At 44.2% G+C, this 18756-nt stretch overlaps 1 protein-coding gene and 1 non-coding gene across 3 annotated transcripts; both read left to right on the top strand.

The window, feature by feature from the left end:
* The first annotated feature begins 9 nt into the window (after positions 1-9).
* LOC138132395 (ankyrin repeat and SAM domain-containing protein 1A-like) lies at positions 10-14888 on the top strand. Of its 2 annotated transcripts, XM_069049866.1 has the most exons (16): positions 10-261; positions 1746-1826; positions 1885-2038; positions 7134-7402; positions 8288-8517; positions 8566-8818; positions 8865-8897; positions 8949-9396; positions 9919-10560; positions 10830-10989; positions 11170-11615; positions 11670-12044; positions 12093-12317; positions 12366-12518; positions 12588-12719; positions 13847-14888. In XM_069049866.1, exons 1-16 carry the CDS (start codon positions 158-160, stop codon positions 14108-14110), a joined length of 3969 nt encoding a protein of 1322 aa, XP_068905967.1. In that variant the 5' UTR covers positions 10-157; the 3' UTR covers positions 14111-14888. The 2 variants fall into 2 exon arrangements, with proteins under 2 accessions (XP_068905967.1, XP_068905968.1); XM_069049867.1 differs by lacking the exon at positions 8865-8897 and having other exon boundaries at positions 11-261.
* TRNAS-AGA (transfer RNA serine (anticodon AGA)) lies at positions 2104-2185 on the top strand. Its single transcript has one exon. It is a non-coding gene; the product is annotated as a tRNA-Ser (tRNA).
* Positions 14889-18756: the final 3868 nt, after the last annotated feature.

The raw sequence follows: 18756 nt of genomic DNA, 5'->3' as shown, positions 1-18756 counted from the left end.
CGTCTTGTTGTTATCTCTGGTTGTGTAAGAGTCCGGTAGAGGCGCGGCGGTTGTGTCATGGTTGACAGCCGATCAATGAATTTGTACTACGGTAGTGAGTAAATTAGTGTTGTGCCATGAATTTATTTTAAATGGTCAATCACGGCGGCGGAGGATAATGGGGAAGGACCAAGAGTTGCTGGAGGCGGCCCGAAAAGGCAACGTAGCCGTCGTGGACAAGATCCTAGGGCAAAGGGCCAAAAGGAGTGGCCCTCTCGCAAGGTGGGTTGTTGTGATCAGCTGGCACGTCTCGGCTCGGTTTTCGGGGGTTCTGTATTAAAAGGGTGGCGGCGACACCTCGGGGCAACAGAGGGGTGGGTGCGGGTTCACGCCGCCGACCGATAACGACACACGTTTGTTATTTCGTGAGCAATCCGGTAATTAGTAACCGGGTGTTGTTTGGTCTTGTTTCCGAGAAATGGGTGATTCACCAACCATCACGATTGGTTTTTTCGCCGAATGGGTTCGATCAACAGGCGGCGGACCGGTCTGGTCGAATTCCTTCAACATTACCATTGCAAATTAGCAAAACCGAGACGCTAATTGGGTGTAAATCAAACGTTTCGCGAGGCCACTTCTTTCAGAATTTCTCCATTACGGCCGCGACCAATCCAAGAACTTCCGCCGACGACTGGAAGGTCATCAATCTCAATCGGACGGTTTTTGTGACAAGTGCAGCAACTTTCTCCATAACCTGTTACTTCTCCTTTCTTGGTCAAGGTTCCCAACTGGGTTGCGATTCGTATCCATCGACTTTCCACCACTTGCGATGTTATCAGATCGACGATCGTTAACCCATTAAGCCGCAAGAATGCAGAATCGACACCGATTGCGTGTCACGACCCTAGCGTTACATAATTCGCTATTTCCAAACTCTCTATTTCGGTATTGTTTGTTTACGTTTTATTTATTGCCGTCGTTAGTCGCCTATCATAATAATCCTTTTCTAAAGTCAACAGATAAAATGAGAATGGAAGCGATAAAGAATTACTTTGTTCGGCCGGTTTGCGCCAGCGACCTGCCCGATCCGAGTCCCATTGAGGAGACGTAGTGCGGGAACGGACTCAGTTTTTCGCGAGGAAGTCAAGATACGAAGACGAGAACCGAACGGAGCGGAACGTCGTAAAAGTCATGTTTATGTAACGATCCGATATATTCGTATTATCGCATCGTAAACAAAAAATGATGATGTTGTGGAATTTGCAGGAGAAATTGGACATGATGGAGATAAACGATTTGAGAATGTGGCATGAATATTTTCGCGAAGATAAGCGCCCTATCTAAATTGGAGTCGTAATCGGGAGACGAATGGTTGTGTTGATTGCCGTCGGTGAATTTTCGTTGTCCGTGAATGGTCGTCTGGGGCGAATATGGGTCGGGTGGGTCCATAAAATTAATTGGGCCAGACACGCGAACGTCGATGGACGTAATTACGTCATAACATAATAGTCCGTGAACAGTATTCGCAACAGGGTCAATTCGCGTGCAGGCCAAGCAAACGGCGAAAAGGAAGCAGTCGATCGATATAAATGCCGCCGGCGGTGCAAAGTTATTTCGCCACACCCTCACCTCGGTGTCCTCTTCTCTCGCACCCCTTCGCCGTGCCACCTTGGCGCTAATAGAAAAATCGTCGGATCGTCGAGTGGCAATAATCGCGGCGTTATTGCCACTCCGGTCCGCAGGAATGGATTTTTTTCATGTTGCAGCTTGAGGAGGGGGCCGGGGGCGAACGTGCAGGACAGCAGCGGATATTCGGCGCTGCACCACGCCGCCCTCAACGGACACAGGTACGGGAGCCGCCGACGTCCTCGTCGCAGGTGTACCTACGTCACTCGTTGTTTGCAGGGAGATCGTCAAGCTCCTGCTGGAGCACGACGCCTCGGCCAACATCGTCGACGTGAAGGGGTCGTCGCCGCTGCACTTGGCCGCCTGGTCGGGAAACGTCGATATCGTCAGGTTGCTGCTGAGCGGACCATCGATTTGCAATGTGAACTTGACGGTAAGTCGGCTCGAAAGTGGGACGGCGGTGTCGTCGTGTTCGACTCTCCGCGAAAGTGCAGCGGAGCAGTCGTGGCCGAGCGGTTAAGGCGTCTGACTAGAAATCAGATTCCCTCTGGGAGCGTAGGTTCGAATCCTACCGACTGCGACAAAAGCACGCTTTTTTTGCCGCCGGAGACTACTATTTGGATGCGAAGATCTTGCAAATACTGGCGTCTATTTGACCAAAAAAAATTTGTTTGCGCACAAGCGGTGTCCGTAAATGGCGTAGAGAAAATTGGCTCCGGGAAGTAAACAGTTATGCAACTGCTACCTCGTAACCAGAGTGCAGAAGAAAATTCGTTGTCGGAATTAAATTCCGTCCTCGAAAGAAAGAAATGTCTTTGGAGACACTTTTGTTCTTGATGGTACACGTGGTGAAATAATTTGTACTTGTTGAGATTTTTTTTTATTTGTTTTGTTGGGTGGCGCGAGTGAACAACTAAATAAACATAAATTTGGCAGGCAAACGCGTTTTTTGGTGTATTTTTAGAGTGGTTTAGATAATATTTGTTTTGAAACAGCGTGATAAGATAATTTTTTGGAGCAAAAGCAAATAGGGAAGTTTAATAATGAATTAATTCACACGGTTATCTTGAGACTCCACGTCATGACAATGGGTTTCGATAAAAATAGTGGTTGGGTTTTGTTTGTTTGGTTAAAAACCGGTGGAAAAATTTAAATAGTTAATTACAAAAAAAGAAGATTGTATCTTTCCCTACAGTATTTTATTTGACACATTTGGCGACGAAATTATCTCCATCTTTATCTGTCAGTGTATGCGATAAACGTCATGGAAAGTTAGATGAAAAGTATTGTCGCGAGCAAAAAAAAACCGGTCGTCAAAATCAAGCTTTGGCACAATGGAAAATGCTCCATTGTAAAACGATCGTAAATATCATAACCTATCATCATGTTGTATGACATTAATTGTCATTTTTTTGACACTTTGTTGACATGGGCATACTCAGGCAGGGAAAATGTTTAATTTGTGACAATCTAACCAAATCTTGAAATGACATTGACGACCAGAATTTTTTGCCGCGACAGCAAGTAGAAAATTGTTGTGAATAATATTTAAGAAAATAAATTTTGAAGAAAGTTATTCAGTTGTTTTTGTCTAGAAGGCTGCGTGGCAACTGTTGACTCATTTTTTCTGATTTTTTTATGGAAAAATGTAAACAAATATCGTGAGTAATAACAATAAAAAATTGTTTGGTTGTTAAATACACTCATCGGCACAAAAAGCGACTCATTATGATTTCTTTAATAAATAATCTTGAAATAGTAAGAGCTTATATTAATAACATAATTACATAAACATTTTTGTTTTATAATACAAAAATTTCCGATAATATTGCGGAATCTGGAAAAGTGCCCCGAATGCTTGCAACGTTTCCACGTTGAATGGCAAGGGAAATCCTCTCGAAAAGGAATTTCTTTGATTTTGAATCGCCTGATTCCGCGATAAGTCGGTTTTCGATGACATTAATGAAATCGATGGCTTCTTTGCACCAAGGGCCTAAGGTTTCAAATGCTAAACCTTTAAACACGTAGTTTGACGAAATGATTGAACTATATTTGCTATATTTGCTATCTTGAGATTATATTTGTGCTTATTTTTTTTTTTTATAATAGTTAAATTGGGATATTTTCAAAGATCGGGAGAGCTATGGTCACCATGGCAACCGAATTGTTTTGTTTAAATAAATTATTGAAAAGTTTGCGCTACTTCCATGATGTGTTTTTGTCGGTTGTTTTACGTGTAAATTTTTAATTTGACAAGATGAGATACTAATTCAAAATACTGTTCAAATTTTGACAATTTTTTATAACATAAAATTTTTCCTAAACAATAACTTTTATCATTTTTCATTAAGTTGTTATTTCCTGTGTTTAATGTTTTGTTTGTCGGATATTCTTTGGCAAAGAATAACTTAATTAGCACCTACCAATACAACATGATACCAAAAAAAAAATTCTAAGACAAGTATTAAGAGAAAACTTTTCTTTTCTTCAGCAAAATTGTTATTTATCACAGCGCCCGGTTAACTTGTTTTTCTAAAAATAATTCTTATTTCTCTTCGAAACACAAACTACATCTCTTCAGTCTTAAATTTGTTATTTGCAGATTTTGAGACGGCTCATCAGGTCGTTGTTTTTTAATAGCATTTCTTAATTGACTTTGCAATAATTGTTCTTTGTTGTTTTCGTTAAAACCAATCATAATAATATTTTCATAACCCTAAAAAAATTTAATAATCTTTTTTCGTATTTCTTTGTTCGAGGCTTGGTGAACTTCTCGACTTTCTTTCAGGAGGATCATAATTAGGAACTATAGTTTCACTTCCAGTAGCCACAGAATCGATAACTTCTTTTTCTCGATTTCAGTAAAAGGACAAAAAGAAATTTCGGTATCCAGCTTTCTGCTCACTTTCAAAATGTCTTCCAATACTTCTTGCTTTAAATCATTAATGCGTATTTTCACATTTAAAACTTCCCTAGAGCATCCTTTTGTTCTTGTACTTTTTGAATTTTGGAAGTCTATGATAAGTCGAAGGTGCTAAATCCGGCAAATATGAAGGACTATCAGCACTTGAAAGCCTAATTCAATGCAACGAGAGGTTATCAGTAAAAGCATTATCTTGCATGTTTTCATCAAAACATACTTTTCAACATGAAGCTGCTTTGAGGCGAAGGAAATCAAAGTGTGTCTGTTTTTTTGATTATTTTCTTTATGGATCATAATGATGGATCCACCCACATTTCGTTCACAGTTAAAAAATACAATGCAAAAAGTTTGTAGAATCTTAAAAAACAACTGTAGAGCGAGTAGACGTTGTCACTCTTTCGTTTTTTGGTCATCGTTTAGACATCTTTTTTAGGTAATTTTTTTTTCAAGCAAAATATTTTAAAGTTTAACCCAAATCGTCGTTCCTCCAAAATCGTGTCACGCTCAGCATCGTTGTTTTCCACAGTTGTTCCAACAAGGTGTTCATCTCCGACCTCCGTTCTTCCCAATTTTGCGTAGGAAGGACACGGATCCTTGAATGTGTATGTCTACATAAATCAGCTCAGTTTTATTGAAATTAAAATGTTTGATTCGTTTTCTTTAAAAATTCGCAATAAGCAAACGGCTGAACTTTTTACTCTCAAACTTGTGTCAAACATCACACTCGTTTCTGTTGTAACGGTATTTGCTTTTGCCCATGAGAGACAATCTAGAATCGAGACTAACTAAATATGACTACTGCGTCTGAAAGAGTATTTAAATATTTAATATTCTGTAAATAAATACGAGCGCTTTAGATTTATTTGTAATAAAGCCTCAAAATAAAATTTGAATGAAAGAAAATTAAATACGACCGGTGTAACAGTTGAAAAATAGTATATTGTACAACTTGCTATGAAAGTCATACTTTTTTTTGGTAAATTTGCAGTTTGATTAACGAGGGCGGAGCCCGAGTTAATCAAGCAAATGAGTGAAAAAAAAGAGACTTTCATAACGTGTTGTACACGATATTTTTTTGCATAATGTGGTAAGTTGAGAAATTTGGCCTAAAAGGAATTATGCAATTGAATAAAATGATTGAAAAAAGTATGTACTACTTCCTTTACGATTTTTCGTTAAAAAAGTCAATTTTCATAATCAATACATTAAATTTGTAGGAACAAGAGCATCGGACCTCATTCCGGCGGATGTTCACTCGCTATTTCGGTGTCGCCTGTAAATTTGCACATTTTTATTGGAGTAATTGTCGACCGCAACTAGGAAGCTCGCGGTCGGTTTTTCCCAGGCGCCGTTCGCCGTCACCGTTTATGAATATGGATGTCGGGAAAAACGTGGATCGTGGACCGTGCCCCACATCCCTTGTAAACGGGAAATCGAACTAATAAGTTTCGTGTCGTGAGCGTAAATCAAGTGAATTGCCGGGGCAAGTCAAACAAGCAATCGACGTGATTGGCAGCGCAAGGATCCGTTTGTGCAGATTAATCACCATCGGGCCGTATAATGGTCCGGTGATCCCTTTCACGTTGCCCACTTGAACGACCTTTCGACTGTCAATGTCGCGTCATCCACTATCTTAATTACCTTCCGAATTGCCGACACAAGTGCCCATCCAGGGTATTATTCGATCCCCGGCCAAGCTGCCGTATGAAAGGATTAGCCGTGGAAGTGGCAAAGCTCGCGGATTTGACGCCGTCACATAGTCATATTATCGAGATTCGGCGCTAATGCTCCCGCACAGATACGCAAAAGGACCAGGATTAACCCGAATGATAATCGAACAATCACGACGAAAGTATTCTCTCTTCAAATTAATACCGTGCTGTCATAACAGCGGTCCTATTGTCGAACCTTGTGCGGCTCCAGTACCAGTCAATCTACCACAGCATCCCTGTCATCACTTGTATCCATTCCAAGACAGTCAAGACTACAAAGAAATATACTTTATATGACTTGAACAAATTGCTTTATTACCCAAGGAAGCACCGCGAAATGTTTCAATTTCGCGTAACTCCCAGAAAATCTACATGTTGTGTAAAAATTCTGCAAATTCAAGCGAAATTTTGATTTGACTGGACTAATGACCGCTTCCTCTGCTCGAGTTGTTTTGTTTTTGTTTCGTTGTTGAGTGGTGCAGGTCCGACCGTAAAAATGGAATTTTGGGAGCCCCCATCCCGGATTAGATAATCCGGTTTGTTCGGAGTCGGCCGGCGCTAAATATTTTAATTTCGGCTTTTCTCCCAGCCGGGTTTTTGTGTTTCTGTGACGAGACGGAATCGTGTTTGTCACTGTATTGTAAAACTCCTCGCGAACGCCAGTCCGTGATCTTTTCAATTCCACGCCGTGTTCGTTGGACCAGCGTCTAATTCGGATGCCACCGGCTCGAGGCGTAGCTGCCGCCGACAGACAGCTCGCCTATTTAAAATTTAAAACTAAACTCGACCGAAGAACGGCCGTTTCTTTCTTTTAGCCGGCGCAAACTTTCCTCGTTATATTCAATTAACCGACTCGGCGATAGTTGAAGTTTTCTTGTTTCGTTCCTTTCCAGACCAAAGACGACGAAACGGCGCTGCACTGCGCCGCACAATACGGACACACCACCGTCGTCAGCCTCCTGCTGCAGCACGCCTGCGACGCCGGCATCAGGAACTGCAGGGGCGAGACCGCCCTCGACCTGGCCGCCCAGTACGGCCGTCTCGAGACCGTCGAGCTCCTGGTCAGGACGGACCCCAGCCTGATCCAGTGCCTGCGGCGGGCCGCCCCCGACACCGTCTACCCTCACACGCCGCTCCATCTCGCCAGCAGGAACGGACACAAGTGAGTGGCGGAGAATCCGACTCGATTTCTGTTGCTACGGGGGTGCCCTCGCACTGTTTCCCTTAAATGAACAACCCCCGATCAGTCCTTCCCTTAATCATCGACGATGCATGAATCGACGAGCACGATCCACAATTGCCGGTTTGATGTGTGCTCGTAGGTGCACGGGGTAAACAAGCTGTTGCACAGAAACACCCCCCGATCACAAGTGCAGGTGCAATAACGTGCTGACGCACTCGAGCGTCTTTTTATAGCGCGATCGGGCAACCCCGAATCGCACAAATTGATCCATTACGACAGCTGGTGGAAAAAAAACACATCGCTCGAGGTTTTTATAACATCTCCAATTTTTTTTCTCTATCTAAGAACATGTCTGATGATAATAATAACGATAGCGAGTCGAAAACACCAATTATCGTTTGATTACAAAAGCTAAGCAACAGTGGTCGCGGTTAACATTTGGACGGGTGGCCCAAGCTGCGGGCGTCCTTTTTGTCGATCGCTCGATTTCGGTGTGCATCTGGGTGTAGAAATGAAAATAAACGCGGCCTCGATGCTGTGTCACCTTTTGTGATGGCATTTGATAGGGCGTAGGTAATTTTTAACAGTTCTTGACCGTCGGTGCGGGTCGAATTCCTGGCTGTTCCCGAAACGCCGCAATAACCCGTCGGCTTTGGCATTGTGGCAGTTCGCATGCCGCCCCCGCCGCCCCTCCGTGTGTTATGTACGCAATATGCGTGTGCTGCCATGCGAACGCGAAACCAGATTGCATACACATGCCATCGCTCCACATATTGCAGCTCATCCACCGTTCGCTAATGCGTTGCCATTCGCAAGCACCACCACAGGTGTACACCATTTAGTCGATTAATCCGCGGATTGCAGGGCCGTAGTGGAGGTGCTGCTGGGGGCCGGCTTCAGCGTCAACATGCGGACGAAGTCGGGGACGGCGCTGCACGAGGCCGCCCTCTGCGGCAAGGTGGAGGTGGTGAAGACGCTGCTGGAGCACAACGTGAACACGGCGATCCGCGACTCGCACAACTACACGGTGATGGATCTGCTGAGCCAGTTCAACACGGCGCAGGCATCGCAGGAGATCATGGGGATACTAAAGAGTAAGTTGGCGGATGTTGGAGGATTTGTGAAGGAGGAGTTGGGAGTAGGGCACAAGAGGGGCATCACGATAGTGGACAGCGACGGAGAGAGCATAAGTCACCCGTTCCCGACTTTGCCCAACACGGACTCGGACATCGGGAGTCCGTACGAGAACGTGAGGCCGTCGTCGAAGAACGCCAGGTCCACCACGACGGATCCGTCGCCGGGGACTTCGCCGCAAAGGTGGGACTTCCAGAGGCACGCCCGACCGCCAGAAGCCTTCGACGACCGGCGCGTCTCCGGAGTCTCGGGGATTTCCATGTAAGTCGAGTCAGTTTCGTGTGTTTTAAATAAAAGCATGATTCAGTAGTCCCCAGCTGAATGGTTTTAGCCACGATAAGTAAGAACGTCGGCGTTTTGGTCCGGCCTCTTAGTTTTGTGCATGTTTTAGGCGCAACACCAAACCGTACAAAAGCTTGCCGACTAAAAAACGCACGAATAATACCTCACGGTCGTCGACTGACATTTCACCATTGGACGGCATAACATTTTCCTTTGTCGAACGGTTGTCCTTGAGGAAAGACAGCACCGCTTCCACTGATACATATTATACGGCATGCGAATTTGTCGGTGATGAGACACACTCTGATTCTTCCAGGGAGTCCGACAACAGTCTGTATCAGATACCCTGCGTGCCGAAGGCCTTCATGGACACCAGCGTCCACTCGGAGGACCTACACTATTTGTGCACGAGCAGGGAGTCTGATCAGATTAGCTTGTCGTCGACGGCGTCCAGCTCCGGCTACCCCAGGAGACCGGACAGCGGCGGCGTGCCCCTCTACATACCGATGAACAACGTGCGAGGGGGGCACAGTCCCAGCTCCAACAGCAAAGTCTCGGTAAGTTCCCAAAGTCTCATCTACGCCCCCAGAAAGTCTTCTCTACATTCTTAGAGTCTTCTATACTTTTTACTCGTTTCTACCAGCGCAGAGAGTCATATTCATCATCGTAGAAAGTCTTTTCTACCTTCGCAGAGAGAATTCCCTAGTCTCGTAGTCTTTTCGTTCATCATAAAGAATCTTCCCTACGCTCGTAGAGTCTTCTTTACTCCCGTAGAGGTCTTCTCTGTGCTCGTAGAGTCTTCTTTGCGTTCGTAGAGACAGCTTTCTATACATTGTAGTCTTTTCCCCAGTCCCAGAATCTTCTCTACACTCGTGGAGTCTTCTCCCCGCTCACAAAGAGTCTTCGCTACACCCGTAGTGTTTTCTCTGCTGACGGAGATTTCCCCACCTTCATAGAGTTGTTTCTGGTCTCGTAGAATTTTTTCGCCACTCGTGTAGTCTCCTCTACGTGCGTAGAAAGTCTTTTCGCCGCTCGTAGAGAAGACTGTCGGTTGTTGTTATGACTGATTATTTTGGCAGCCGACGCCTCCGAAGAAGCCGCCGCGGCGCAACCTGTCCGTCTCCCCGACGCACCTGCAGCCGATGTCGATGTCGGTGGACGGGGTGAGCAACAGCGCCTACGAGTACTTATTCCTGGCGCACAGCGGCACCAGAAGCCAGAGCAATTTGAGCGACGTGGAGCACGAGAGTCGGCGCGAGCGGTTGATGCACGGCCGGAGCATGGACCAATACGTGGAGATGAACGTGTTTAATATCGCGCTCGACGAGGACGAGGAGCGGCCGAAGGAGTTGCACCGAGGCAAGAGCGAAGATCTGGACTGCAGGAAGAGACTAGAACCGGTAGCTATAACGTCGATGTACGAGAACGTGATAATCAAGCAGCAGAATCCGAGGAGGAAATTGAGAAGGAACCCGGAAGTGTACGAGGAGTACGATTTTAGGAAGAAAGAAGAGCCGATCGCGAGCTGTTCGGCACCGGAAACCACTTACGTTAGTAGTGCGTTCATCATGGTGTCGGGTGATAATGACGAGACTAAAAGTAATTGTAACTATCCTATCAGTCCTACTCATTACAAACAACCGCCCACCCCAGACCATCCTCCTCCTTCCGCTTTGCAAGCCGAGAGTTTAATTTACGAGAAAATTCGACCGCTTAGCCAGGTAAGCTTGTGATGTCGTACCAGTAGCATGAACAGTATTCCGTCATATTTTGTACACGACCCACGTATACACACTACTTTATGTTATCGTTACGTTACGTTACGTTGTTACATATATTTATGTATTTGTTACTATTATTTAATAAAGCTTATTGCATTTTGTTTGCTTGTTTGTCTTCTTTTGTCCGATTTTTTTGATTGGCGCACGGATAGGGGCATGTCGCATGATCACTCCACGCTTTCTGCTAGAAGTAATTTTGATTGCGTCAGGAGAGCAAGAGGCAGTCCAAAGACATGGAGACTGAGACCGAGGAAGAGTTCCTCCTGATTTGCGACGAGTCTAGCGGTAGCTTGTCGAGCAGCGTCTCGCTGTCGGACAGGAGCGTCGACAATATTATCGAGGAGTACCACTCGGACGCCCCTTTCGCAGGTACTAGTCCAGATCGATGCGCGCTCCAAATCCGAATTTAACCCGAAATTAATTAAACCCGTCTTGTGCGTTTGTTTTACACGATATTAAATTTCTCCGTGTTGGTTTTATTTGTTGGGAACGCTCCGCCGCACCCGTCTTAATGAAGGCGCTCGCGAGTAACGTGTTATTGACTTGTAGGTCTGATAAAGGGGTCGACGCGGGTGTTGGAGAACATCAGCTCTAACACCCCCGCGGAGCGCCCCAAAACGCTGAAGAAACTGAAACGGGTTTACGAAAACACCACTAGCGAAGCACCAAAGAGCGACAACGAGAAGTCCTCGAGCTCCGAGAAGGAGTCGGAGAATAAAGAGAACAAAGAGAGAGTCTCGGCGCTCAGTCCGTTTGATGAGCAGGAGGAGTGGGCCAAGATCCAGGAGATCATGGCCTCGTTCGGCACCGGCATCGTGCGCGAGTCGGTCTTCGTGGCGGAGCTGGAGAAAGAGTTCCAGAGCCGGTTGATGACGCTGAGTTGCTCGCAGAACAGTCTCAACGCCGACTCGGTGGAGAAGTGGCTGCAGACGCTCGGAATGGCGGACTACGTCGGTCTGTTCATGTCGAACGGCTTCGACGACGTCAACTTTCTGGTAAGTAAGAGGAGTTGTCGAGAGAGTTATCCCAAGTGTCGCTGCTTGTAAAAGAACGGAGTGCTGGAAGACAGCGACTTGGGGGAGATGGGAATCACGAGCGAGCTCGAGCGTCAGATTATCTTGGACGCGGTCAAGCAACTCCCCCTCAAGATCCACAACCAAGCCTTCAACAACAACAACAACAACGAGCAGAACTCGGTGGAAGCCTGGTTGAATCGCATCCACCTGGAGCAGTACTTCGACACTTTTAACAAGCACCTGTACCACGACATGGAGCGCATCAAGAGGATCTGGGACGTGGAGTTGTCGGCGGTTTTGGATATCGACAAGATCGGCCATCGGAAGCGCATCTTGGCGAGCGTCAGCAGCGGCGAACATATCATCTCCGGGCCCAAACTCGAAGAAATCAACGCCGACCTAAATCTGGTGAGTACGAGTGGCGCGTGGGGAGTTGTTTGGAAGTTTGCTTTGTAGAGGAGTAGTCAAGCGATGAAGTCGCCGTCGGCTCACTCCACCGGTACGATCAGACACCGCCACAAGAAGTCCAGACCGGCGCCTCCGCCACCGATCAAGATCGAAAAAGAACCGGAGAAGAAGAAGCCAGCGGAGATGTTCGTCGGGGGGAATAACTCGATTAAATCGCAGTGGAGACACCAACCCATTCTCCTGATCACCGGAGTGGTGCTGTATTCGGCCAACGTAAGCTCGCGGGGAAAGCGTCCGCTGTGATTGATTCGTCTGTTTCAGTACTTGGGCTCGACCAATATTATCGAGTTCAAGGGAACCGAGTCGACGAAGAAGTCGATGCAGAAGGTGGCCAAGAGCAAGGAGAAGGGCAGTGAAGAGATTACGCTTTCGATCTCCTACCGGGGGGTCAAGTTCATCAATCCGATAACGAAGGTAGGTTCTTCGAGACTCAAATTTGTTGGTGGTCAAATGTCAAATTTGACAATCGGGGGCCTTTTGCAGAACACCATTTGTGAGCATGAGATTCGCAACATCAATTGCGCCTGTCAGGACTCGGACCATCAGTGCTACTTCGCCTACATCACCAAGGATGGCGATTCCTTCTACTGTCACGTGTTCCAGTCGGCGACTTCGGTAAGTCCCCCGAAACCTTCACCCAAGGGAGAAACCACTGGAAATTGGGCGAGGCACTCCTGTACCTCCCGGTCTCCTTCGGATTTCTCGGGATCTCCCTTGGATCTCCTGTATCTCCCTTGGATCTCCTGTATCTCCCTTGGATCTCCTGTATCTCCCTTGGATCTCCTGTATCTCCCTTGGATCTCCTGTATCTCCCATGGATCTCCTGTATCTCCCTTGGATCTCCAGTATCTCCCTTGGATCTCCTGTATCTCCCTGTATCTCCTTGGGATTTCCCTTGGATCTCCCTGGGTTCCCTTGGATCTCCCTGTATCTCCCTTAAATCACCCTGGATCTCCCTATATACCCCTTGGATCTCCTTCTATGTCCCTCGGATCTCCCTGTATGTCCCTTAGATCTTCCTGTATCTCCCTTGGATCGCCCTGGATCTCCATGTATCTCCTTTGGATCTCCCTTTATCTCCCTTGGATCTCCCTTTATCTCCCTTGGATCTCCCAATATTTACCCAGGATCTCACCCTCCCTACTCCGGTTCTCTCTTTATCACTTACGAATGTTTCTGTATCTTCCCTGGATTTCCCATCTTGTGAAATTGGTCGAGGCACTCCCGTACCTCCCCGGTCTCCTTCGGATTTCTATGTATCTCCTTCGGATTTCTCTGTATCGCCCTTAGATCTCCTGTATCTCCCTTCGATCTCCTGTATCTCTTTGTATCTCCCAGGGATCTCCCTGTATCTCCCTGGGTTCCCTTGGATCTCCCTGTATCTCCCTTAAATCACCCTGGATCTCCCTATATACCCCTTGGATCTCCTTCTATGTCCCTCGGATCTCCCTGTATGTCCCTTAGATCTTCCTGTATCTCCCTTGGATCACCCTGGATGTCCCTCTATGTGTCTCGGCTCTCCCTGTATGTCCCTTAGACTTCCCTGTATCTGATTTTCTCCAAAACTTCCTGTACCTTCCCAGATCTCTCTATATTTCCTGTTCTGGTTCTCCCTGTGCTCCCCCCTATTTTCTCATATCCCCCTCGGATCTTCCTTTTCTTCTCCCGTATCTCCTTCCACATCTCCCCATCTCTTTCGTACTTTCCCTCCCGCACTCGTGTTGACCTCAGCATGCATTTAGGAGCAAGCGACGGAGATCATCCTGACCCTAGGCCAGGCCTTCGAGCTGGCCTACCAGATGGCGGTCCGCGACCAAGTGACCAGCAAGAGCAAGAGCAAGCCAGCGGTCAGTCCCGGCTCGGTGTCGTCGCACAGTCGCGACTTCAAAGACCTGAAGACCAACGGACACCCTCTGAAGATGAAGCCGCTCACGCTTTCTATCGCCGCCGATCCCGACCAGCAGAAGACACCCACCAAGACGCATTTCGGCGAACTCGAGCAGTAGTCGGGCCGGTCCTGGACGCCTCGAAACACTGCCGGCGCGCTTCTTTTCGAATTCTTTTTTTTTGTGATAAAAATATGAATTTTTGGATGTTGTCCCGGATTCGGTGTGTATTGCATTTTGCCAAATTTCTACTATTTACGTGTTGCCGAGTGCGTTCTCCGAGCGCCACAAGATATTTTCGAGTACGTCTGAGTTACGAAGTTGCTCAATCAATATACAATGTTTTACGCATTTTTCGATAGGGAGCAATATTTACCGATATTATTTACCAATAATAATCACTTTTGTAATCGTTTTTTCATATTCAAAAAGTACATACAGCATTATATATCACACATTTTTCTATTTTTTCTTAAGGTAAACAACAATCTTCCATTTTGTAAGTATATAAATAACTAGGTCTCTTACTTAAGCTGTGTACATAACTTAGGGACAAATTAGAAGCTTTAAACTGTATTTAGCAGGGTTTACATTGTTTTCGCGTGACAAATTATAAAAAGAGTTATCTAAAAAAAAATATACGTGCATTTCAAATGCTTAGTTATTTGGCTCGACCGTTTCGTTTAGGTGTCTTAAAAATAGTGTATCTAAAATATTGCATGTGAGAGCCAAAAAAAAAAACATATTTTAATGTAAATATAAAAATTAATTGGGTTAAATTGCGCTTTCACCATCAGTTATGTCATTCGCCTCGTTTCCTGCAAAGAGAATCGATTGTTTCGTTTTTGTTAGAACTTTTGTAATTTTGAATTGTTTTTGAATAAACGATATTACTGGAGTCTGAGCGTTTCTGCCGTCAGGAAGTCGTAGTTTTAGTCACGAGCGGATATAGGCAAGGGCCGGAAGTGAGCTCCTTGACCATGAAAACGTCCTTTGATCCGACCGATCCAATTTGTCCGATATTGGATCAGAAGAATCCGTCGGTGCGGCCGTTTTGGCGCTTTTCGGCGCTAATCCCTTGAGCAAGATATACAGCGTAATTATTCGTGAGCCCTCTTCCGGTGATGCACGACCGTCCCAAAAATAAAATCACCGTGGATTAGCACCGGAACGATCGCGGCGCCGCCCCCGTCGATACGTCAGCCCGGACAAGAATTAAACGTGCAAATTTTCATATTAATTAAAAATCCAATCCAATTAACGGGGAGATCATTGGGGCCGGCGTTCGGCTGCACTTGACACACGTCGGAGGCAGCGGCGGCGTTCGTTGGGCCGTTAATAACGCGCAGGGCTGTCCAAACAGTTTTGCTAAAAAATGTCTTGTTCGAGGGCGAGTCAAGCACCGTCGACCAAATCGAGTTAATGGCGATTGCAAGTCATGTCGGAGTAATTGCGTGCGCTGGGACAAAGTGGCGTTTAGGGCGACGTATTGTTCGACTAAATTATGCCATGGGATACAGTTGTTGTGGGGTCGATGGTACTCCAAAGTCTGCTCGATTTTGTTGTTGTGTGATGCTGCGATTAAGCCGCCGCTGTTACAAACAGGCTATTAACGTAATTGCGCCGAATATGTGCAACTTGATGGCAGTTATTCGGATTGGCTTGTAAATTGCGATGCTTACAAACACGCTGATTTTCGATTTGGGACGAGGGCAAAGTGCCACACCGAATTCACCAGAATTAACTAAATAGTTGGCGTAAACTAGGGAAAAATAAATTAAGCTAACAGAGCAGCAGAAGGCTTCAATAATACGATATGGAAGAACAAACACTTATCAGTAGATACCCAGAGCAGAGTCAGTTAAATAAGACCCTGAGAGAGCAAGGAGTGAAGATATTATAAAAACATGTAAAGTAGATAATACTATTGAGGGTAAGAGGAAGAAAAAAAAATGGAACAACCAGAAACAAAGAAGATGCTGTGATGCTCTTGCTACATTTTCGCCGCATGTTCCAATTCAATTCGTGTTCAAATTCACAGCGTTCTAATCTGATAAATTTCAATCGACTTGGAGGGTTTTTGAAGAGCATATTTTGCAACAGGACTCTCGACTCGACCCATCAATCTACCTTAATAGGTTCATCAAGTCGGCTTAAAGCGCAAAGCTTTCCAACTTTCCAATTATTCTCTGGACGACGAATTGATCGTTCCGCTGCCCGATTATTCGTTTAATTCTGCTTTGTTGATTAAAGAGCGTTCAAAAAATTAGCGAAAGTGCTTGTTTTTGCTACCCGGAACGTGTGGCGCTGCTTCAACAGCTGTCAAAATGTAGATGTCAAACGCCGATTATTCAGCGAACAAGAAGTCGTGTGAATTGGTTTTTTGGGGAGAAACAGTTCTTTTAAGAACTAAGTGATGAGAGTTGTTCTGGGTTTTTTAGTGTGGTATGATGAGGGTCAAGGTGAGGTTATGTATCTGAAAGAAATGTCAAAGCATATCAATTAAAAAAACCTACCTACTACGGTTGTAAGAAAGAGAGCTTTTTTGAACGCTCAATACATAATTCAGTGAGATTTACATAAATCATATTTTTAATAATATACACAAAGTATAAAATACCTACCTATTATTAAAAAATTCCTCGACGAGTTTAAATCACCATTAGTAGCTTAACTGAGTCGCCTTTGTAATTTTGAAAAATTATATGAGAATAAAAAGAGCAATTGTTTTCTAAGACTTACCATATAAAAAAAACTAAAATAAAAGGCTTTTAAAAGAAACGATTTAGTAAGTTTTGTAAGTACATTTTTTAAGCGTTTCTCTCTCTAGCTTAAAAATTACTAAAATTTGGAATAATTTCAAATTTGTGAAAAGATATATTGCCTCCATATTGCCTTGATTTTAATCTTATAGTATAGAGTATTTGTGGAGTAAACTAAAACATTGCATTTCTAGAACAGACAAGACTAAGGTAAAAAACTTTAAAAGAACTAATTAATAAGTTGAAAATATCAGGTGTTCATTTAAATTTATCCTCAATCCTGGCGTTGAAGAGTCGATTGTGAACGCACCACTGGTCAGTCTGCACAGTAAAAGCGCAAACAACGCAAAAAGTAAGGTTAGATTAAACAGTTGATCCGTGATCTGTAATCCGTGGTGTGTTCACAATCGACTCTTCAACGCCTACTTTTAGGATAATTTTAAATGAACATTCCATGCATTTTTAAGCATTTCTTTCACTAATTTAGAAATTGCAAAAATTTGGAATGATTTCGTAAAAAGAAAACAAAGACTCAAATTAAAAAGGATTATAACATTATATTGCCTTCATGTTTCCATGATATTAATCCAATTGCTTTTTGAGTATTGATGGAGCCAACTAAAATATTGCATTTCTAAAACAGACAAGGCTAGAGTAAAAAGCTTTCTAATGAGTTTTAATAGTTATTTATGCAACGAGTTTCTGTGTAAATTGGGCTTTTCTAAGGACAAGTTAAAACACGAGCGTAGCGAGGGTTTTAAGGCCTCGATGGCAATTAGAAAAGCCCAATTTACCTAGAAACGAGTTGCATACAAAATTGTATTGTTTGAAACGACGTCCCTGAAGCTTCCAAATCTTTTAAAAATGGTTTCGCAGTTGCTTTTGACAGTTTTGTCAAATTTTTCAAGACCTGTCAGAAATGTAACCTTGAATGTGTTGTCTAGGGCAACGGTTCGTTATCTACTTATTTTGCTTTAGGGCAGTTAAGAGGTAGTTTATAAAGGAGAAAAATGAGAATTTATGAGAGTTGAAAAGAATAAAATACATTTTTTGAGCGTTTCTGTTTTCTCTCTTAGAAATTGCAAAAATTTGGAATAAGATGGTTAAAAGAAAATCACGACTCAAATTTGTGAAAGGATCATAACATATGCCGTCGTCATCGTATTACCATGACCTTAATCCTAAGTATTTGTGGAACCAATTAAAATATTACATTTCTAAAACACACAGAATTGTGAATTTTGAAAATATGAAAAGTCTGAAACTGTCAACCTCTCTTGATATCTCCATTATTAAGGTAAGCTATGAAGTCAAAATATTTTCGATCAAAAACTGTGCGCGTATGTTTTTACAGAAGAAATTTGTCGTGTTTTGAAGACCAGAAGTATTGTCTGACCTATCAATTGGCCGGACTTAAATCCAACTGAATGTGCACGTGACGATTTTATTTTTAACACACCTATACTCGAAATGTTTTGGATATGGATTGTCAAACTCAAGGTCACTTAAAACGTATGATTGAACTGTACATTAGTGAGATCTGTCTCTGTCATAAATTCCAATAACCTTATTGGCGCGTTTAGTTACTTTTGCTGGTAGTGCCAACTTAACGACAAGTCCTCAATCCACATCCATAACGTTCCGGCTATAGAAGCATATTTTTTAACAAGCCACAAAAAATCCAACTAAACGCCAAGTCATTTTATTTAATTTTCACCCTAAACCTATCTGCGATCCTCTTGTTTCGCATTTTGTTCCGTTGAAATTTTTACCCCAGTTAATTTTCGTAACGGTACCCGCACATCTGCTAAAATTGTTAAAAATGGTCGGCCATTTTAGGCGTTGCTCTAACAATGGCATCTCGAATAAAACCACCTATGGCTTACCGCACTGGTTTTGCGTGTGGATGACAATGTGAACAAATACTTTGACTCATCTTCCCCCAGTTAGGGAGAGATGAGACCCCGTGTTATCTCACCTGCCTCGGGCCACAAATTTCAATCA

The sequence above is a fragment of the Tenebrio molitor genome, chromosome 6, assembly GCF_963966145.1.
Source record: "Tenebrio molitor chromosome 6, icTenMoli1.1, whole genome shotgun sequence".
In the NCBI taxonomy this organism is placed as follows: Eukaryota; Metazoa; Arthropoda; class Insecta; order Coleoptera; family Tenebrionidae; genus Tenebrio; species Tenebrio molitor.
Note: the sequence above shows the minus strand (reverse complement) of the source record. Positions and strands in the feature narration are given on the sequence as shown.